The sequence below is a fragment of the Scyliorhinus canicula genome, chromosome 26 (genome assembly GCF_902713615.1).
Source record: "Scyliorhinus canicula chromosome 26, sScyCan1.1, whole genome shotgun sequence".
Taxonomy (NCBI): Eukaryota; Metazoa; Chordata; class Chondrichthyes; order Carcharhiniformes; family Scyliorhinidae; genus Scyliorhinus; species Scyliorhinus canicula.
In genome coordinates this window covers 9,794,011-9,819,606 of record NC_052171.1, presented here as the reverse complement: position 1 = coordinate 9,819,606, position 25,596 = coordinate 9,794,011, and the positions used below count along the sequence as shown (strand labels likewise).

At 49.5% G+C, this 25,596-nt stretch overlaps 1 protein-coding gene across 1 annotated transcript in view; it reads right to left on the bottom strand.

Moving 5' to 3' along the window:
• The window catches only part of LOC119957551 (calsenilin-like), a 62,018-nt gene that overhangs the window by 13,734 nt on the left and 22,688 nt on the right, over positions 1-25,596 (bottom strand). The window contains exon 3 of the mRNA XM_038785699.1: positions 427-551. Coding sequence (XP_038641627.1) covers positions 427-551 — 125 coding nt within the window. The remainder of the gene's footprint in view (positions 1-426; positions 552-25,596) is intronic.

The following is a 25,596-nucleotide window of genomic DNA, read 5'->3' as shown; positions in this document are numbered from 1 at the left end:
TAGGATGGGTATAGAGGGATACGGCACAAGGAAGGGCTGAGGGGTTTGGCCAAGGGTGGGATCATGGCCGGCACAGGCTTGGAGGGCCGAAGGGCCTGTTCCTGTGCTGTTCTTTGTTCTTTGTGTAATTTCAAGAAGGAATTAGATTTTGCTCTTGGGGCGAAAGGGGTCGAGGGATATGGGGTGGAGGCAGGATCAGGGTATTGAACTTGATGATCTGCCACGATCATAATGATTGGTGGAGCAGGCTGGAAGGGCCGAATGGCCTCCTCCTGCTTCTATTTTCTATGTTTGATGTTCCTCTTCCTCCCCCCCCCCCCCAACACACACACGAGGGAAAACACCCTTTCATCATCTCAAGCCCCCGCGTTCCCCACCTCCTCAGAATCGCATCCCCTGCAGAGGCCACGGGCAGATCTTACATACGTTTTTGAAACCCCGATAGAGCGACTGAATCTCCTTCTTTGTAAACTTAGTCCTCCCCTGCAGTTCGTCGAGACCCTCGGGCTGGTGCCGCATCATCGACAGCTCCTCGTCAATTTCACCGTCGTCTGTGGAGGGAATTGTGGGGCAAAGTGAATCGAGGGCGGGGGGGGGGGGGAGGGGGGGGCGGGGGGGGCAGTGTTATGGTACCGGCCGATAAACTGTGAGCAACAGATTCTTTGCTCCCAGGAGAGGATTGCACTGACAATCAACGATCTTTTATATTGAAACAAATGTTATTATTAACGCAGGATTAATCCCATTCACACCCAAGGAACAAACAGCTCTTCAATTGACAGTTTAAGCATTCTTACAAAAAATTAAAGAAAGGATTTTGAGCTGAATTTCTCATCTACTTGTAACATTTCAACGAAGCAAAATCCACACACACACACACACACAGAGATCAAATGCCACTTACTAATAAAGTTAGCACTTAGTGGCTGACAGATTTATTCACAAAGTCCTTGGGAGAGGAGCCGTCAGATGGCAGTGTGAGAAACACGACTCCTTTCCTTACAACACAGAGCAGAAGCCTAAATATGAAACTAAAAACAGGAGACACAGGGCAGGGCTGAAAACGAAACTAAAAAAACGACAGACACGGGGCAGGGCTGAAAACGAAACTAAAAAAACGACAGACACGGGGCAGGGCTGAAAACGAAACTAAAAAAACGACAGACACGGGGCAGGGCTGAAAACGAAACTAAATAAAACAGGCCCAGCCCCTCCCATGAGTGACATCACAGCCTGCTTAGCTGTTAACCCCTTCATCACGCTCAGTGGGCTGGACAGCTGGTTTCATAGAATCATAGAATTTACAGTGCAGAAGGAGGCCATTCAGCCCATCGAGTCTGCACCGGCCCTTACAAAGAGCATCCGACTGAAGCCCACGTATCTACCCTATCCCCGCAACCCAGAAACCCCCCCCCCACTTAACCTTTTCGGACACTAAGGGCAGTTTCTCATGGCCAATCCACCTAACCCGCACATCTTTGGACTGTGGGAGGAAACCGGAGCACCCGGAGGAAACCCACGCGGACACGGGGAGAACGTGCAGACCTCCGCACAGACAGTGACCCAAGCCGGGAATCGAACCTGGGACCCTGGAGCTGTGAAGCCACAGTGCTAACCACTGTGCTACCGTGCTGCGGCGAACGAGGCCAGCAGCGCGGGTTCAATTCCCGTACCAGCTTACCCGAACAGGCGCCGGAATGTGGCGAAAATCTGGAGCTTGTCACCGAGTGGCATCTTCGGAGCCAGCCATCGTAGTGTGGGTGACCCACCAGCCCATTTTGGCACAGTGAGGTCCCACAAACCTGCAATGATCTGCACGACCAGATATAGGCCCCATTTACTTTCAGAAGCTGGGGGGGGGGGGGCAAATGTCAATCAGCACAGCTCGAAAGTCATTCTATCCCAACCCCTCATTTATTGTTTTGAGTGCACAGGGGGTGACGGAGCAAATCCGCACCCGTCTTGTTTTGAGTGTGCTTGAATAAACTAACCCTCTGAGTTCGTCCTATCTCGAATGGGGTTATTAATAGAAGATTGGAGTTGGGAAACACACCGTTGCTTATGAAGGGGAAAGCGAATCAAAAATGACCTTTCTGTCTCTCTGCTATTGCCTCTCTCGAGGGCGAGTTTCTCCGACTCTGAATAGGGCGGGCGGTGAAATCAGGCTCGTTTAAATTCACACCCTCTTGCTGTCCGCAGCACTGATGATATTAGCTCTGCAATTCAGTTGCTGAGGTGATTCGAGGATTCTTGCTCATTGACTTTTGACAGAATTTCTTCTTCAATTCCCGTCTGCTCAAATATCACTGCCAACTCAGCCAGTCTATTTTTATTCTGCGTCTTACTCAAAATAGATGGGAGAGGAATCTCATCCGCCAACCTGGTCAAGGGCTGTGCTATAAATAAGGCAGAGTCACGATTGCCTCGGATACTACGCACGCTGAGTAAATCGGGCGGACGTGGCTGGCGTTTGAGAGGCTCCGACGGGAAAGCCTGGCGGCGTGCCTGGCGTCGGCGGGCGTCCTCTCCCTGAGCTGGTGGCGCCGCCTGGGGGCCGCAGGGCAGCCTGGCACGGAAGTGAGGGGCCTTTCCCGCGATTGTGTGGGGGGGGGGGAGGCAGAGGGCGGGAGATTGTCTGTCCCGCTCGCTCTCTGCTGCTGCTGTCCGTGGGCTCTTTCTGTGCACTGGCCCGCCACCCATTGGCCCTCTGAACTTCAGAGGCAAACAGGATTTACGGCTTGGGCATCCTGGGGCCCTGCTCGCCAATATATCGGTCCATCAGCCTAACAGCCATACAAGCCTTAGATACATGCAACTTTGCCCGAGGTGTACCGACTCTCTGGCCTAGTCTTATCTTAAAGCTCATGGCTTCGTTTTCTCTTGCCTTGACTATTCCGACACGCTCCTGATTGATTTCCCACATTGCGCCCCCCCCCCCCCCCCGGTAACCTTGAGGTCATCTAAACATCTGCACCCCACAGCGCAACCTGTTCCCCTATTTTGCCCCCCTCAGCCCGGTGCTCGCTGACTTACACTGGCCCCCGTTTAAGCATCACTTCAATTCTCAACGTTCTTCTCCTTGTTTTGAGCCTCTCTGTTCGCGTACATACCCTGTGCGCAAGAGGGGAGAGAAATGACGGTTGTTGTTTGTAAAGAGCTTAGGAACTAACTGAGATGATGCACATCCAGCGGAGGGGTGGGGGGAGGGGGGGGGGGGGGCGCATACACTGCTGCTCTGCGCCAAGCAGCGATATCTCAGGCTTTCGGCCTACCAGCTTGGTGAAGGAACCCTCTCGACGAAACTCCACTACTGGGTTATTCATGAAGTTAGAATGCTTACGTCGTCAACACAAAAGATTCTCACAGAGAGAGAGAGAGAGAGAGAGAGAGGAACAGGGAGAGACAGACTTAAAGCAGGGGGATATCAGCATAGCGGTTCATCGAGAAGCTATTCATAATGAGAGGTTACACTTTCCCCACCCCCAGAGGGACAAAAGCTCGCTCCACAATCCCAGGATGAGGAAATTGTAGTGGAAGATATCAGGTAGACGATCCAGAGAATTCATAGAGTGCAGTAAAGAGGCCATTCAGCCCATCGGGTCTGCACCGACCCTCCGAAACAGCACTCAATCTAGGCCCACTACCCCCCCCGCCCTATCCCCGTAACCCCACCTAACCTTTTGGACACTAAGGGACAACTTATCACGGCCAATCCACCTAACCTGCACATCTATGGACTATGGGAGGAAACCGGAGCACCCGGAGGAAACCCACGCAGACACGGGGGGAGAACGTGCAGACTCCGCACAGACAGTGACCCAAGGCCGGGATCGAACCCGGGTCCCTGGCGCTGTGAGGCAGCAGTGCTAACCGCTGTGCTAAAGTGGCGGCCCTTGGGGTATGGAAGAATGCGAGGCGACCTCATCGAAACAGATGAAATTCCTGAGAGGCCTGGCGAGGGGGAGGCTGGGACGCAGTTTCAGAATAAGCATGGACTGAGATGAGGAGAAATTTCTTCCCTCAGGGAGCTGTGAACCTTGACATCCTCTACTCTCAGAGGCTGTGGAAGCTCAGTCATCCAAGGAAGAGATCGCCCACTTTTCTTTTACTTCAATGGCATTAAGAGTTGACGCAATTATCTGAGGGAGATCGGCCATCTTGGAATTGAATGGCGGAGCAGGCCCAAGGCCTAATGGCCGGCCAGCTCCTATTTCTTATGTTCGTTGAAAGGTTAGCAAAATTAAAGATTCTTTTTCTGACTCACTGGAATATCTGGGTCAAGGGGAGAAATTTTGAACTGAACGAGACAACAAATAACGAAAGGTTTTGTGGTGAATTGGTCAGAACAGGTTTCAATGCTTTACCACAAATGGTTGCTAAACCTGGGGCACCGTCAATTGTCTTGAAGCAACTTCACTCGATATTTGAGGAGGAGAGAGAGAGAGACACAAGTCATGAAGGCGGAGTTGGGACGAGGTAGTTTCAGTTGGAGGATAAGGGCCAGGCCAAGGAGGCAGGGCTGAATGGCCACTATCGTGGCTGAGGCCTAGTTCGCCTCCTCAGGCCTTACTCTATTCTGTGAAGCAAACTGGCAGAATGGGCAAATTACTGCTGCCATTCTACATAACTGCACCCACAGTAACTGCAAACTCATCCAGAACCCCAGGTGTCTTCTTCCAGTCAAAATACCTTCAATACCCTATAGAGAGAGAGTGCCCGAGAAACTGTATCCTATAGACAGTGACAGATAAACTGTACCCTATAGAGAGAGAGTGCCCGAGAAACTGTATCCTATAGAGAGACAGTGCCAGAGAAACTTTACCCCATAGAGACAGACAGTGCCAGAGACACTGTACCCCATAGAGAGACAGTGCCAGAGACACTGTGCCCTATAGAGAGAGACAGTGCCAGAGACACTGTACCCCATAGAGAGACAGTGCCAGAGACACTGTGCCCTATAGAGAGACAGTGCCAGAGTAACTGTACCCTATAGAGAGACAGTGCCAGAGAAACTGTACCCTATAGAGAGAGACAGTGACAGAGACACTGTACCCTATAGAGAGACAGTGCCAGAGACACTGTACCCTATAGAGAGACAGTGCCCGAGAAACTGTACCCTATAGAGAGACAGTGCCAGAGACACTGTACCCTATAGAGAGACAGTGCCAGAGTAACTGTACCCTATAGAGAGACAGTGCCCGAGACACTGTACCCTATAGAGAGAGACAGTGCCAGAGAAACTGTACCCTATAGAGAGACAGTGCCAGAGAAACTGTACCCTATAGAGAGACAGTGCCCGAGACACTGTACCCTATAGAGAGACAGTGCCAGAGAAACTGTACCCTATAGAGAGACAGTGCCAGAGAAACTGTACCCTATAGAGAGACAGTGCCCGAGAAACTGTACCCTATAGAGAGACAGTGCCAGAGAAACTGTACCCTATAGAGAGACAGTGACAGAGACACTGTACCCTATAGAGAGACAGTGACAGAGTAACTGTACCCTATAGAGAGACAGTGACAGAGAAACTGTACCCTATAGAGAGACAGTGCCTGAGACACTGTACCCTATAGAGAGAGACAGTGCCAGAGAAACTGTACCCTATAGAGAGACAGTGCCAGAGAAACTGTACCCTATAGAGAGACAGTGCCCGAGACACTGTACCCTATAGAGAGACAGTGCCAGAGAAACTGTACCCTATAGAGAGACAGTGCCAGAGAAACTGTACCCTATAGAGAGACAGTGCCCGAGAAACTGTACCCTATAGAGAGACAGTGCCAGAGAAACTGTACCCTATAGAGAGACAGTGACAGAGACACTGTACCCTATAGAGAGACAGTGACAGAGTAACTGTACCCTATAGAGAGACAGTGACAGAGAAACTGTACCCTATAGAGAGACAGTGCCCGAGACACTGTACCCTATAGAGAGACAGTGCCAGAGAAACTGTACCCTATAGAGAGACAGTGCCAGAGAAACTGTACCCTATAGAGAGACAGTGCCAGAGTAACTGTACCCTATAGAGAGACAGTGCCAGAGACACTGTACCCTATAGAGAGACAGTGCCAGAGACACTGTACCCTATAGAGAGACAGTGCCAGAGACACTGTACCCTATAGAGAGACAGTGCCAGAGACACTGTACCCTATAGAGAGACAGTGCCAGAGAAACTGTATCCTATAGAGAGACAGTGCCAGAGAAACTGTACCCTATAGAGAGACAGTGCCAGATAAACTGTACCCTATAGAGAGACAGTGCCAGAGACACTGTACCCTATAGAGACACAGTGACAGAGACACTGTACCCTATAGAGACAGTGACAGAGACACTGTACCCTATAGAGAGACAGTGCCAGAGACACTGTACCCTATAGAGAGACAGTGCCAGAGAAACTGTATCCTATAGAGAGACAGTGCCAGAGAAACTGTACCCTATAGAGAGACAATGCCAGAGAAACTGTACCCTATATAGAGAGACAGTGCCAGAGACACTGTACCCTATAGAGAGACAGTGCCAGAGACACTGTACCCTATAGAGAGACAGTGCCAGAGAAACTGTACCCTATAGAGACAGTGCCAGAGACACTGTATCCTATAGAGAGACAGTGCCAGAGACACTGTACCCTATAGAGAGACAGTGCCAGAGAAACTGTATCCTATAGAGAGAGAGTGCCCGAGACACTGTACCCTATAGAGAGACAGTGCCCGAGACACTGTACCCTATAGAGAGACAGTGCCAGAGAAACTGTACCCTATAGAGAGACAGTGCCACAGAGACTGTACCCTATAGAGAGACAGTGCCAGAGAAACTGTACCCTATAGAGAGACAGTGCCAGAGACACTGTACCCTATAGAGAGACAGTGCCTGAGACACTGTACCCTATAGAGAGACAGTGCCAGAGAAACTGTACCCTATAGAGAGACAGTGCCAGAGAAACTGTACCCTATAGAGAGACAGTGCAAGAGACACTGTACCCTATAGAGAGACAGTGCGAGGGAAACTATATTGTCCGAGGTCTTCATTCTCTCACCATTGAGTTATAATTCAATATTTGGTAATATTCATCTTCTCCATATTCCATGCCAACATTGTCAGCACCACCTGTTCCGAAATTAAAACTCAGTTGCCTAATATTATATCCCTCATCTCGTGTTGTGCCTCTGCAGACCCCTTATGTCTTCTTCACATCTTACCTTCTGCCCGATAGAACATAGAACATAGAACATTACAGCGCAGTACGGGCCCTTTGGCCCTCGATGTTGCGCCGACCTGTGAAACCATCTGAAGCCTATCTGACCTACACTATTCCATTTTCATCCATATGTCTATCCAGTGACCACTTAAATGCCCTTAAAGTTGGCGAGTCTATGACTGTTGCAGGCAGGGCGTTCCACACCCCTACTACTCTCTGAGTAAAGAAACTGCCTCTGACATCTGTCCTATATCTACCACCCCTCAATTTAAAGCTATGTCCCCTCGTGTTGGTCATCACCATCCGAGGAAAAAGACTCTCACTGTCCACCCTATCTAACCCTCTGACTATCTTATATGTCTCTATTAAGTCACCTCTCAGCCTTCTCCTCTCTAACGAATACAACCTCAAGTCCCTGAGCCTTTCCTCGTAAGACCTTCCCTCCATACCAGGCAACATCCTAGTAAATCTCCTCTGAACCCTTTCCAAAGCTTCCACATCCTTCCTATAATGTGGTGACCAGAACTGCCCGCAGTACTCCAGGAGTGGCCGCACCAGAGTTATGTACAGTTGCAGCATGACCTTGTGGCTCCGAAACTCAATCCCCCTACTGATAAAGGCTAGCACACCATATGCCTTCTTAACAGCCCTATTAACCTGGGTGGCAACTCTCTGTTCATCTACACTACCAAGAATCTTGCCATTAGCCCAGTACTCTGCATTCCTGTTACTCCTTCCAAAGTGAACCACCTCACACTTTTCCGCATTAAACTCCATCTGCCACCTCTCAGCCCAGCTCTGCAGCTTATCTATGTCCCTCTGTATCCTATAACATCCTTCAGCACTATCCACAACTCCACCGACCTTCGTGTCATCTGCAAATTTACTAACCCATCCTTCTACACCCTCTTCCAGGTCATTTATAAAAATGACAAACAGCAGTGGCCCCAAAACAGATCCTTGCGGTACACCACTAGTAACTGAACTCCAGGATGAACATTTGCCATCAACCACCACCCTCTGTCTTCTTTCAGCTAGCCAATTACTGATCCAAACCGCTAAATCACCTTCAATCCCATACTTCCTTATTTTCTGCAATAGCCTACCGTGGGGAACCTTATCAAACGCCTTACTGAAATCCATATACACCACATCAACCGCTTTACTCTCATCCACCTGTTTGGTCACCTTCTCAAAAAACTCAATAAGGTTTGTGAGGCATGACCTACCCTTCACAAAACCGTGTTGACTATCGCTAATCAACTTGTTCTTTTCAAGATGATTATAAACCCTATCTCTTATAACCTTTTCCAACATTTTACCCACAACTGAAGTAAGGCTCACAGGTCTATAATTATCAGGGTTGTCTCTACTCCCCTTCTTGAACAAGGGGACAACATTTGCTATCCTCCAGTCTTCCGGCACTATTCCCATCGACAAAGGTGACATAAAGATCAAGGACAAAGGCTCTGCAATCTCCTCCCTGGCTTCCCAGAGAATCCTAGGATAAATCCCATCTGGCCCAGGGGACTTATCTATTTTTACATTTTCCAAAATTGCTAACACCTCCTCCTTGTGAACCTCAATTCCATCTAGCCTGGTCGACTGAACCTGAGTATTCTCCTCGACAACATTGTCTTTCTCCAGTGTAAACACTGACAAAAAATATCCATTTAACGCTTCCCCTATCTCCTCTGATTCCACACACAACTTTCCACTACTATCCTTGACTGGCCCTAATCTTACTCTAGTCATTCTTTTGTTCCTGATATACCTATAGAAAGCCTTAGGGTTTTCCTTGATCCTAACAAGTCCCAAAAGATGTGCTGTTAGGTAATTTGGATATTCTGAATTCTCCCTCAGTGTACCCGAACAGGCGCCGGAATGTGGGGACTAGGGGATTTTCAAAAGAACTTAATTGCAGTAAGCCTAGTAGTGACAATAATAAAGATTATATAAAGATGGGATACAGCTGCTGCTGAATGCAACTTCAGGATTCAAATTATTGAGTGGATTGTGAGAAATGCTATATCCCGGAGACAGAGTTAGAAAGATTGAAATAGCATGTGGGCTCACTTGTGCTGGGAGCAATGAGAGTTTTGGTAGTCGTGAGATTTTTCTTTGTGGTATTGAAAGTGAAATTTACCTTTTTGAAATATCCTTTGCATGTTCATTAATATTCAAATTGTTATTAGTTTGTTTGCTTTGTTAATATCATTCTTAAGAAAACGAAATCTTGTGCATGCTTTAAGGATTCTAAATGAATAGGTTCTCCTAGTCATGAAAGCTGACAGATACCTTGTATTCTCGTGCAGGGTATATGAGGTGGGCCTGTCCCTAATTCAACTTAAAATTTTAGCATTCTAACTTAATGCTACTCAAGTTAAAATAGAAGCTATATTTGGGGAGGTGGTGGCATTGTGATATTGTCATTGGACTGGTAATCCAGAGACCCAGGGTAATGCTCTGGAGACCTGCGTTTGAATCCCACCATGGTAGATGGTGAAATTTACCTTCAATAAAAATCTAGAATAAAAAAAATGTAATGGTGACCATGAAACCATTGTCAATTGTCATTAAGGTAGCACAGTAGTTAGCACTGTTGCTTCACAGCGCCCTGGTCCCAGGTTCGATTCCCGGCCTTGGGTCACTGTCTGTGCGGAGCCTGCACGTTCTCCCTGTGTCTGCGTGGGTTTCCTCCGGGTGCTCCGGTTTCCTCCCACAATCCAAAGATGTGCAGGTTAGGGGGATTGGCCATGCTAAATTGCCCTTAGTGTCCAAAAAACGGATAGGTGGGGTTACAGGGAAAGGATGGAGGTGTGGGCTTATGTAGTGTGCCCTTGCCAAGGGCCAGTGCAGACTCGATGGGCTGAATGGCCTCTTTCTGCACTGTAAATTCTATGATCTACGATCTATCCGCCAACGACTTTTCGTGTCCTCTCCTCGCTCTTCTTAACTCTCCCTTTAGGTCCTTCCTGGCTAATTTGTAACTCTCAAGTGCCCTAACTGAGCCTTCATGTCTCATCCTAACTTAAGCCTTCTTCTTCCTCTTGTCAAGTGCTTCAACTTCCTTAGTAAATCACGGTTCCCTTGCTCGACAACTTCCTCCCTGCCTGACAGGTACATACTTATCAAGGACACGCAGTAGCTGTTCCTTGAAAAGCTGCACATTTCGATTGTACCCATCCCCTGCAGTTTCCTTCCCCATCCTATACATCCTAAATCTTGCCGAATAGCATCATAATTGCCTTTCCCCCAGCTATAATTCTTGCCTTGCGGTATATACCTATCCCTGCCCATTGCTAAAGTAAACATAACCGAATTGTGATCACTATCACCAAAGTGCTCACCTACATCTAAATATAACACCTGGCCGGGTTCATTACCCAGTACCAAATCCAATGTGGCCTCGCCCCTTGTTGGCCTGTCTACATACTGTGTCAGAAAACCCTCCTGCACACACTGCACAAAAACTGACCCATCTATAGTACTCGAACTATAGTATTTCCAGTCAATATTTGGAAAGTTAAAGTCCCCCATAACAACTACCCTGTTACTCTCGCTCCTGTCGAGAATCATCTTTGCAATCCTTTCCTCTACATCTCTGGAACTATTCGGAGGTCTATAGACAACTCCCAACAGGGTGACCTCTCCTCTCCTGTTCCTAACCTCGGCCCATACTACCTCAGTAGACGAGTCCTCAAACGTCCTTTCTACCGCTGTAATACTTTCCTTGATTAACAATGCCACACCCCCCCCCTCTTTTACCATCTTCTTCGTTCTTACAGAAACATCTAAATCCTGGAACCTGCAACAACCATTCCTGTCCCTGCTCTACCCATGTCTCCAAAATCGCCACAACATCGAGATCCCAGGTACCAATCCATGCTGCAAGCTTACCCACCTTATTCCGGATGCTCCTGGCGTTGAAGTAGACACACTTCAAACCAGCGTCTTGCTTGCCGGTGCCCTCTTTCGAACTTTTAACCCTATCCCTGACCTCACTACTCTCAACATCCTGTACACTGGGACTACAATTTAGGTTCCCATCCCCCTGCTGAATTAGTTTAAACCCCCCCGAAGAGCAATAGCAAATCTCCCCCCCAGGATATTGGTACCCCTCTGGTTCAGGTAAAGACCATCCTGTTTGTAGAGGTCCCACCTACCCCAGAATGAGCCCCAATTATCCAGGAAACCAAAACCCTCCCTCCTGCACCATCCCTGTAGCCACGTGTTCAACTCCTCTCTCTCCTTATTTCTCTTTGCAATTTCTGCAAATTTATCAACCTTTCACGTGGTCCTTTCATCCAATTCTTTCAAATAACTGAGGTGTCAGAACTCATCGATGTGTCCCTCTCTCATTACATCCACTATCCAAACGAAAACCAGCCCCTACTTTCTGAGTTCCTAACTTGGTTGCATAACCTTTGATGTTGCTGTTTGTCAAATGTCTCCAGGAGATCTAAATGCAGCCACATCCACAGATCCTCCTCTATTCCAGCCTAACCTCCTCAAAGCCAGGGGAACCGGAACCCTACCCTGAGAGGCAATGCGTGTGGGACCAGACGGCCGTTTGCAATTGGGAAAAGGTTATGCATACTCGGGGAAAGAGGGCTATCCCCTCGAAATTCTAAACTAGCCTGCTGCCCCGTGAAGTGTTATTGCGATGTCGAACGTTTTGGCTTTTGACGAAGAGTGTTGATGTTGTTTGTACGGCGTTCCGACCGACGGAGATCGACGGGCTCCACGCTCATCCCTGGCCGCTCAGTTTCCTCAGCGTCAAACCTGGAACTCGCAGCATCGTCGAGGCATGGAAGGTGAGGCCATTCTGACCATCAACCTCGTGCTCTGCCACCTACATCCCCCCCCGCCCCCCCTCGCCCACTGCCAAAATAAATTCTCCCTCGTACCCAACCCCTCCCCGAACACCGTGGGGCAGCTGCGTGGGATTGTGAATGTGAGCATAAGAGGGGCCATTCGGCCCATCTGAATCGTCAGGGCTACCAGGGAGCGGGTGAACAGAAATGCTGCCTGCACGCTCGTCAGTCATTGGCTGGCAGCGACCAGATTGTTTATTCTCTCTCTCTCTCTCTCTCTGTCTCCCTCTCTGTCTCTCGCTCTCTCTCTTTGTCTCTCTCTCTCTCTCTGTCCCTCTCTCTCTTTCCCTTTCTCTCATCCGCCTCCCCTCCTCACACCTTCCTCCTGGGCTGCGAGGTCTGCCCACGTTTCAAAATACACAAATCGGACAAGCATCCAGGTTTGGCTGAGGCTCCGCCGTGTCTGAGCACTCAGCGTTCAGCCGGTTCGCCAATCACTTTGCTGAAGTGAATCTCGGGCGGGTTGGTCATGGGCTGCTGTCGCCCCAGATGCCCAAAATGCCCTCCTCCTGTACCACCCCCCCCCCCCCCCCCCCGCCCGCAAAACGACACTCAGAAATGTCCCCCCCCCACAATCCTCACCAGCTCCTGATAACGTCCAGTTCAGGGACCCCGCACAGTCCCACAAACCCTCCTCACCCCCCCCCCCCTCCCCCAACACACACACACACACACACACACACACAATCTGTAAATACCTTCCATGGACATCGGTTCCAAAATCCCGAACTGCTTGAGAACTCCGATGAACAGGACAATCACCACGGCCACCGCTATTAATTCCATGGCCCTGGACCCAATCCGGAATCTCTCCCGGCTAAACTTTCCACCTCCCGCAACCCCCTTCCTGGCCCCGACGGCCTATCTCCCCCCCCCCCCCCTCCCTCCCCCCCCCACCCCACCCTCTCTTCCCCCCCCCCCCCACCCCCACAGTCAGTGGCGTACAGCAGCAGTCGCTGGAGAGAGATGGATGCCAGGTCGCCTCATCGCCAGTGGATGGTCCCCTCCCAGCCCGAGAGAGAGTGAGAGCGCGGAGCCCGGCCTGCCAGCTGTGCAGGGAGGGAGGAAGCTTTTGCCGGTTTAAATCACAGCCCAGAGTGCAGTTCCCATTGAGATCCTCCGCATTGATTTTCGTAATGGATCCGAGCCACACGCCAAGTGGAGCACCAGCCAAAGGTTTTAGCTCAGCTCCCGGTGGGCCGGGGAGGTCACTCCTTCCTCACACTCCGGCCCGACGCTCCCGCTGTTTCCCTTCTCCTGGAGCAGGGAGGGTGGCTTCCCATGGACCACTGCATCCACAGGGATTCTACAGGGTCTGCCCAGGACAGGCACGGCCGAGGGGCTCTTCACAGCAAAGTATTGGGCACAGATAGAGATACACAGTTATACACTCACACTCACTCACACTCACTCACACTCACACTCACTCACACTCACTCACACTCACACTCACTCTCACTCTCACGCACACTCACTCTCACTCACACTCACTCTCACTCACTCTCACTCACTCTCACTCACACTCACTCACACTCACTCACACTCACTCTCACTCATACTCACTCACACTCACTCACACTCACACACAACCCACACTCACTCTCACTCACACTCGCTCTCACACTCACTCTCACACTCACTCACACTCACTCTCACACTCACTCTCACACTCACTCTCACACTCACTCATACTCACTCACACTCACTCTCACACTCACTCACACTCACTCTCACTCACACTCACTCTCACTCACACTCACTCTCACACTCACTCACACTCACTCTCACACTCACTCGCTCTCACTCACACTCACACTCACACTCACTCTCACTCACACTCACTCTCACACTCACTCACACTCACTCTCACTCACACTCGCTCTCACTCACACTCACACTCACTCACACTCACTCTCACTCACACTCGCTCTCACTCACACTCACTCACACTCACTCTCACTCACACTCACTCACACTCACACTCATTCGCACTCACTCACACTCACTCACACTCACTCTCACTCACACTCACTCTCACTCACTCTCACTCACACTCACTCACACTCACACTCATACTCACACACACTCACTCTCACTCACACTCATACTCACGCACACTCACACTCACTCACACTCACTCACACTCACTCACACTCACTCTCACTCACATACTCACACTCACACATTCACTCTCACTCACACATTCACTCTCACTCACACTCACGCACACACACTCACTCTCACTCTCACTCACTCACTCACACTCTCACTCACTCACACACACTCACACTCACTCACACACACACTCACTCTCACACTCACTCACACTCACACATTCACTCACACACACACTCACTCACACACACACTTACACTCACACATTCACACTCACTCACACTCACTCACACTCACTCACTCACACACTCACACTCACACATTCACTCACACACACTCTCACTCACACTCACACTCACTCACTCACACTCACACTCACTCACACACACACTCACTCACACTCACTCACACACTTACACTCACACACTCACCACTCACTCACACACACACTCACACTCATTCACTCACACATTCACTCACAGACACAAACACACTCTCTCACACACACACACACACACTCACACTCACTCACATACACTTACACTCACACGCACACTCACTGACACACACTCACACATTAACTCACACACACTCACTCACACACACACACTCACACATTCACTCAAACACACTCTCACTCACTCACTCACACTCACACATTCACTCACGCACACACTCACTCACACACACACATTCACACACCTCACTCACACACTCACTCACACACACACTCACACTCCACCTCACTCACACTCACACATTCACTCACGCACACACTCACTCACACATACACTTACACTCACACACTCACACTCACTCTCACTCACATACTCACACTCACACATTCACTCTCACTCACACATTCACTCTCACTCACACACACACTCACTCTCACTCACACTCACACTCACTCACTCACACACACACTTACACTCACTCTCACTCACACTCACTCACACTCACTCACACTCACTCACACTCACTCACACACACACTCACTCTCACTTTCACACTCACTCACACTCACCCACTCACTCACACTCACACTCACTCACACTCACTGTCACTCACATACTCACACTCACACATTCACTCACACACACTCACACTCACTCACACTCACTCTCACTCTCACTCATACTCACACTCACACATTCACTCGCACACACTCACACACACTCACACATTCACTCACATACAGACTCACTCACACACACTTACACTCACACATTCACACTCACTCACACTCACTCACACTCACTCACTCACACACTCACACTCACACATTCACTCACACACACTCTCACTCACTCACTCACACTCACGCATTCACTCACACACACTCTCACTCACTCACATTCACACACTCACTCACACACTCACACTCACTCACACACACTCACACTCACACTCATTCACTCACACTCACACATTCACTCACACACACACTCACTCACACATACACTTACACTCACTCACACATACACTTACACTCACACACTCACACTCACTCACACAAACTCACACACACACACACTTACACTCACACACTCACACTCACTCACACACACTCCCACTCACACTCACACTCACTCACACACACTCACACTCACTCACACTCACTCACACACTTACACTCACACACTCACACTCACTCACACACACACTCACACTCATTCACTCACACTTACACACACACACTCACACTCACTCACACTCACTCTCACTCACACTCACTCTCACTCACACTCACTCACACTCACTCTCACTCACACTCACTCTCACACTCACTCACACTCACACTCACTCTCACACTCACTCACACTCACTCTCACTCACACTCGCTCTCACTCACACTCACACTCATTCTCACTCACACTCACGCTCACACTCACTCACACTCACTCTCACTCGCCTCACTCACACTCACACTCACTCACACTCACTCTCACTCACACTCGCTCACATTCACACTCACTCACACTCACTCACACTCACACTCACTCACACTCACACTCACTCACACTCACTCTCACTCACACTCACTCACACTCACTCACACTCACTCTCACTCACACTCACTCACACTCACTCTCACTCACTCTCACTCACACTCACTCACATTCACACTCACACTCATACTCACACACAAACACTCTCACTCACACTCATACTCACGCACACTCACACCCACTCACACTCACTCACACTCACTCACACTCACTCACATACTCACACATTCGCTCTCACTCACACATTCACTCTCACTCACACTCACGCACACACACTCACTCTCACTCACACTCACACTCACTCACTCACACACACACTTACTCTCACTCACACTCACTCACACTCACTCTCACTCACTCACACGCACTCACACTCACTCACACACACACTCACTCTCACTCTCACACTCACTCACACTCACACACACTCACATTCACTCACACACACACTCACTCACACACACACTTACACTCACACATTCACACTCACTCACACTCACTCACACTCACTCACTCACACACTCACACTCACACATTCACTCACACACACTCTCACTCACACTCACACTCACTCACTCACACTCACACTCACTCACACACACTCACTCACACTCGCTCACACACTTACACTCACACACTCACACTCACTCACACACACACTCACACTCATTCACTCACACATTCACTCACAGACACACACACACACTCTCACACACACACACACACTCACACTCACTCACACACACTTACACTCACACACACTCACTCACACACACTCACACATTCACTCACACACACTCACTCACACACACACTTACACTCACACATTCACACTCACTCACACTCACTCACACTCACTCACACACTCACACTCACACATTCACTCACACACACTCTCACTCACTCACTCACACTCACACATTCACTCACACACACACATTCACACACTCACTCACACACTCACACTCACTCACACACACACTCACACTCACACTCACTCACTCACACTCACACATTCACTCACGCACACACTCACTCACACATACACTTACACTCACACACTCACACTCACTCTCACTCACATACTCACACTCACACATTCACTCTCACTCATACATTCACTCTCACTCACACTCACTCACACACACACTCACTCTCACTCACACTCACACTCACTCACTCACTCACACACACACTTACACTCACTCTCACTCACACTCACTCACACTCACCTCACTCACTCACACTCACTCACACTCACTCACACACACACTCACTCTCACTTTCACACTCACTCACACTCACCCACTCACTCACACACACTCACACTCACTGTCACTCACACTCACTGTCACTCACATACTCACACTCACACATTCACTCACACACACTCACACTCACTCACACTCACTCTCACTCTCACTCACACACTCACACTCACACATTCACTCACACACACACTCACACACACTCACACATTCACTCACATACAGACTCACTCACACACACTTACACTCACACATTCACACTCACTCACACTCACTCACACTCACTCACTCACACACTCACACTCACACATTCACTCACACACACTCTCACTCACTCACTCACACTCACGCATTCACTCACACACACTCTCACTCACTCACATTCACACACTCACTCACAACACTCACACTCACTCACACACACACTCACACTCACACTCACTCACTCACACTCACACATTCACTCACACACACACTCACACATACACTTGCACTCACACACTCACACTCACTCACACACACACACTTACACTCACACACTCACACTCACTCACACACACTCTCACTCACACTCACACTCACTCACACACACTCACACTCACTCACACTCACTCACACACTTACACTTACACACTCACACTCACTCACACACACACTCACACTCATTCACTCACAATTACACTCACACACTCACACTCACTCACACACACTCTCACTTACACTCACACTCACTCACACACACACTCACACACTCACACTCACTCACACTCACACATTCACTCACAGACACTCCCACACTCACAGACACACACACTCATTCACACTCACAGATCCACACTCACACTCACACACTCACACTCACTCACTCACACACTCACACACACACACTCACACTCACACACACACTCGCACACACACATTCACACTCACACACACACACACACTCACACGCACGCACTCACACTCACACTCACGCACTCACACACTCACATACACCCATACACACACACTCACGCACTCACACTCACTCACACTTACACATTCACTCACACACACTCACACTCACTCACACTCACTCTCACTCTCACAAACACACACTCACACTCACACATTCACTCACACACACTCACACACACTCACACATTCACTCACACACACACTCACTCACACACACACTTACACTCACACATTCACACTCACTCACACTCACTCACTCACACTCACACATTCACTCACACACACTCTCACTCACTCACACTCACACATTCACTCACACACACTCACTCACATACATATTCACACACTCACTCACACACTCACACTCACTGACACACACACTCACACTCACACTCACTCACTCACACTCACACATTCACTCACACACACACTCACTCACACATACACTTACACTCACACACTCACACTCACTCACACTCACTCACACACACACACTTACACTCACACTCACTCACACACACTCTCAGTCACACTCACTCACACACACTCACACTCACTCACACTCACTCACACACACACTTACACTCATACACTCACACTCACTCACACACACACTCACACTCATTCACTCACACATTCACTCACAGACACACACACACACTCTCACACACACACACACACACTCACTCACACATACTTACACTCACACACTCACACACTCACACACACTCTCACTCACACTCACACTCACTCACACACACACTCACACTCACTCACACTCACTCACCACACACACTCACCACTCACTCACACTCACACATTCATTCACAGACACACCCGCACTCACAGACACACCACACAACTCACTCACAACTCACAGATACACACTCACACTACACACTCACACTCACACACACACTCGCACACACACATACACACACACGCACACTCACACGCACGCACTCACACTCACACTCACGCACTCACACACTCACATACACCCATACACACACACTCACACTCATGCACTCACACTCACTCACACTCACACATTCACTCACACACACTCACACTCACTCACACGCACTCTCACTCACACACTCACACTCACACATTCACTCACACACACTCACACATTCACTCACACACACACTCACTCACTCACACTCACACATTCACTCACACACACTCTCACTCACTCACTCACACTCACACATTCACACACACACACACTCACTCACACACACACATTCACACACTCACTCACACACACACACTTACACTCACACTCACTCACACACACTCTCAGTCACACTCACTCACACACACTCACACTCACTCACACTCACTCACACACACACTTACACTCATACACTCACACTCACTCACACACACACTCACACTCATTCACTCACACATTCACTCACAGACACACACACACACTCTCACACACACACTCACACTCACTCACACATACTTACACTCACACACTCACACACTCACACACACTCTCACTCACACTCACACTCACTCACACACACACTCACACTCACTCACACTCACTCACACTCACTCACACACACTCACACTCACTCACACTCACACATTCATTCACAGACACACCCGCACTCACAGACACACACACACACACACTCACTCACACTCACAGATACACACTCACACTCACACACTCACACTCACACACACACTTGCACACACACATACACACACACGCACACTCACACGCACGCACTCACACTCACACTCACGCACTCACACACTCACATACACCCATACACACACACTCACACTCATGCACTCACACTCACTCACACTCACACATTCACTCACACACACTCACACTCACTCACACGCATTCTCACTCTCACTCACACACTCACACTCACACATTCACTCACACACACTCACACATTCACTCACACACACACTCACTCACTCACACTAACCACATTCACTCACACACACTCTCACTCACTCACTCACACTCACACATTCACACACACACACACACTCACTCACACACACACATTCACACACTCACTCACACACACACACTTACACTCACACTCACTCACACACACTCTCAGTCACACTCACTCACACACACTCACACTCACTCACACTCACTCACACACACACTTACACTCATACACTCACACTCACTCACACACACACTCACACTCATTCACTCACACATTCACTCACAGACACACACACACACTCTCACACACCACACACTCACACTCACTCACACATACTACACTCACCACACTCACACACTCACACACACTCTCACTCACACTCACACTCACTCACACACACACTCACACTCACTCACCACTCACTCACACTCACTCCACACACACACTCACACTCACTCACACTCACACATTCATTCACAGACACACCCGCACTCACAGACACACACACACACTCACTCACACTCACAGATACACACTCACACTCACACACTCACACTCACACACACTCGCACACACACATACACACACACGCACACTCACACGCACGCACTCACACTCACACTCACGCACTCACACACTCACATACACCCATACACACACACTCACACTCATGCACTCACACTCACTCACACTCACACATTCACTCACACACACTCACACTCACTCACACGCACTCTCACTCTCACTCACACACTCACACTCACACATTCACTCACACACACTCACACATTCACTCACACACACACTCACTCACTCACACTCACACATTCACTCACACACACTCTCACTCACTCACTCACACTCACACATTCACACACACACACTCACTCACACACACACATTCACACACTCACTCACACACTCACACTCACTCACACTCACTCACACACTCACACATTCACTCACACACACACTCACTCACACATACACTCACACATACACTTACACTCACACACTCACACTCACACTCACTCACACACACACACTTACACTCACACACTCACACTCACTCACACACACTCTCACTCACGCTCACTCACACACACTCACACTCTCATTCACTCACACATTCACTCACAGACACACACACACTCACACTCACTCACACACACTTACACTCACACACTCACACTCACTCACACTCACTCACACACACACACACTTACACTCACACACTCACACTCACTCACACACACTCTCACTCACACTCACACTCACTCACACTCACTCACACTCACTCACACTCACTCACACACTTACACTCACACACTCACACTCACTCACACACACACTCACACTCATTCACTCACACTTACACTCACACACTCACACTCACTCACACACACTCTCACTTACACTCACACTCACACTCACTCACACTCACTCACTCACACTCACACATTCACTCACAGACACTCCCACACTCACAGACACACACACACACTCATTCACACTCACAGATACACACTCACACTCACACACTCACACTCACTCACTCACACACTCACACTCACACTCACACACTCACACTCACACACACACTCGCACACACACATTCACACTCACACACACACACTCACACGCACGCACTCACACTCACACTCACGCACTCACACACTCACATACACCCATACACACACACTCACGCACTCAAACTCACTCACACTTACACATTCACTCACACACACTCACACTCACTCACACTCACTCTCACTCTCACTCACACACTCACACTCACACATTCACTCACACACACTCACACACACTCACACATTCACTCACACACACACTCACTCACTCACACACGCACTTACACTCACACATTCACACTCACTCACACTCACTCACACTCACTCACTCACACTCACACATTCACTCACACACACACTCACTCACTCACACTCACACATTCACACACACACACACTCACTCACACACACACATTCACACACTCACTCACACACTCACACTCACTCACACTCACTCACTCACACTCACACATTCACTCACACACACACTCACTCACACATACACTCACACATACACTTACACTCACACACTCACACTCACTCACACACACACACTTACACTCACACACTCACACACACTCTCACTCACACTCACTCACACACACTCACACTCTCATTCACTCACACATTCACTCACAGACACACCCACACTCACACTCACTCACACACACTTACACTCACACACTCACACTCACACTCACTCACACACACTCACACTCACTCACACTCACTCACACACACACTCACACTCACTCACACATTCACTCACAGACACACACGCACACTCACACTCACACTCACGCACTCACACACTCACATACACCCATACACACACACTCACACTCATGCACTCACACTCACTCACACTCACATATACACTCACACATTCACACAAACACACACACATACTCACTCACGCTCACACACATTCATACTCACATGCACACTCACTCATACTCACTCACTCATACTCACTCACACACACACAACATTCACCCACTCATACTCACACACACTCACTTACGCACACACTCACACACACACACACTCACACACAGGCATTCACAAACACACACTCAGACACAACCATATTCACACACACGCTCAGACACTCGCACACACACTCACTCTCACACACACACACTCACACACACACTGACACACATTCACTCACACACACCTGTTTACGTCTGTATGGCCGCTCTGTCAGGACGTTGGAAGATGGCTGATACGGGGAAGTTCAGATGTGCTCCGCTCCATCAGTGTGCAGAAATCCTTATAATCCCTCACTGATTATGGAGTCCCTTTGTCAGTGACAATCACCTCTGGAATCCCCTGGGTGATCGACCGGCACAATGTTTCCACGGTGACTTGCGAACATAGGAAAAAGAATAATACAGGAACAGGCCCTTCGGCCCTCCAAGCCTGTACCGGCCATGATCCCACTTGTGGCCAAACCCCTCAGCACTTCCTTGTGCCTTATCGCTCTATACCCATCCTATCCATGTGTTTGTCAAGATGCCTTTTGAACGCCGTTAATGTATCGGCCTCCACAATCTCCCCTGGCAACGCGTTCCAGGCACTCACCACCCTCTGTGTAAAAAACCTGCCTCGCACATCTCGTCTAACCTTTGCCCCACGGACCTTAAACCTATGCCCCCTGGTGAGTGACCCCTCCACCCTGGGAAAGAGTGCCTGCCCATCCACTCTATCCATGCCCCTCATAATCTTGTAGGCCTCTATCAGGTCGCCCCTCAACCTCCGTCTTTCTAATGAAAACAGTCCGAGTCTATTCAGCCTCTCCGCATAGCTAACACCCTCCAGACCAGGCAACATCCTGGTAAACCTCCTCTGCACCCTCTCCAAAGCCTCCACATCCTTCTGGGAGTGTGGCGACCAGAATTGTGCGCAATATTCCAAATGCGGCCTTCCCAAGGTTCTATCCAACTGCAGCATGACTTGCCAGTTTTTATACTCGATGCCCCGTCCAATGAAGGCAAGCATTCCGTCTGCTTTCTTGACTAACTTGTCCACTTGTGTTGCCACTTTCAAAAATCTGTGGACCTGCACGCCCAGATCTCCCTGACTTTCCATATTCCTCAGAGTTGTGCCATTTACGGTATATTTCCCCTTTACATTAGACCTACCAAAATGCATTACCTCACATTTGTCTGGATTAAACTCCATTTGCCATTTCTCTGCCCAAGTCTCCAACCTATCGATGTCCTGCTGTATCCTCTGACAATCCTCAACACTATCTGCCACTCCACCAACCTTGGTGTCATCCGCAAACTTACTGCAAAATGGTGGAAGATATCCGGTTCACGTCCGTCCACTTTGAGTTGGGGTCGGTCAGGAGCAGAAAGCTTGGCCCCCAAGAAGGTCCTGGCGAAGTTGGCGGGCAAATGCATCCAGGCCCTGCCCACCGCACGTAACTCCTGGCGAGCATCTTAATTTCAGGATCCCCCCCCCGGGCGTCCGCTATGCAAGTCTCGCCTCCCCTAGAGCACGATGCTGTCCTCCACCCTGAGGCCTTGCTGCTTTTGTCGTATAATTCCTCTGGGATCTTCCAGTGCAATCCGCCATGTGGAACGGCTTGGCACAGTTCTGCCAACGCGGGGTCCTTTTGGGTCCTCGCGTGGATTTCAGCAGCCGTGAGGGGGGAACATAAGCGTAAAGTATAACGCCAGCACGACTTCGCCCGCTACTGATGGGGTCGAGGGGGGTTTACAGGTAGCGGGAGTCGGCTAAGGGCATCCGCAAGCGCAATCTGTGCACCTGGACGATATTTGAATGTGTATTTTTTCGTCGCCAACAGCACTGTTGAATCCTAGCCGCATCTATCAATGGTATCAATTTATCCTTGACTAGGCCGAGCAGGGGTTTATGGTCCTTGATTACGGTAAAATGAGCCTCGTAGATGTACTGATAGAAATTCTTGACCACACAAATCACGGGCAGACCTTCTTTATTAATCTGCGCAAAATGGCGCTCCCCGTCGGGCAGGCTCCTGGACGCCTCGGCCTATCGTCCTATCCCACCAATGGGTCAACACTGCCCCAACGCCACATGGAGAGAGACTTCGCTGAGTCGCAACGGGTTAATGATTTTGAAGATCACGCCTTGTCACTTCGCCCTGGCGAATGCTTCCTCTCGTGGCGCTGTCCGCGTTCATTTCCGGTTCTTATGTGGGAGCGCGCGAGGAGGGTCCAACATGGTCGCCAAGTTCGGGATAAACTTCCCGTAATAGCTGACAAGTCCCAGGAACGCCCTCAGCTCTGTCGTGGTCTCAGTTGCCGGGGCTCCCTTAATGACCCGGACACTTTTCCTCCACCGTGTGCGACCCATGCTTATCAAGGCGATATCCCAAATATGTGACCTCTTTGCCTGGAATACGCACTTGACCCCTTTTCAGCCGGACGCCCAAGTCGGAAAACCATCGAAAGACCTCTTCTAGGTTGCGCAGGTGATAAGTACATCGTCCAGGTACACAGCCACCCTTGGGTGCCCCCTGAGGATGTTTCCCATCGCCCACTGGAAAATCGCACACGCCTATGACACCCCTGGAAGCCGAGTGTACTCGCACAACCCCTTATGGGTGTTGACGGCTATGTATTTTCTAGTCGATGTGTCTAACTCCAGC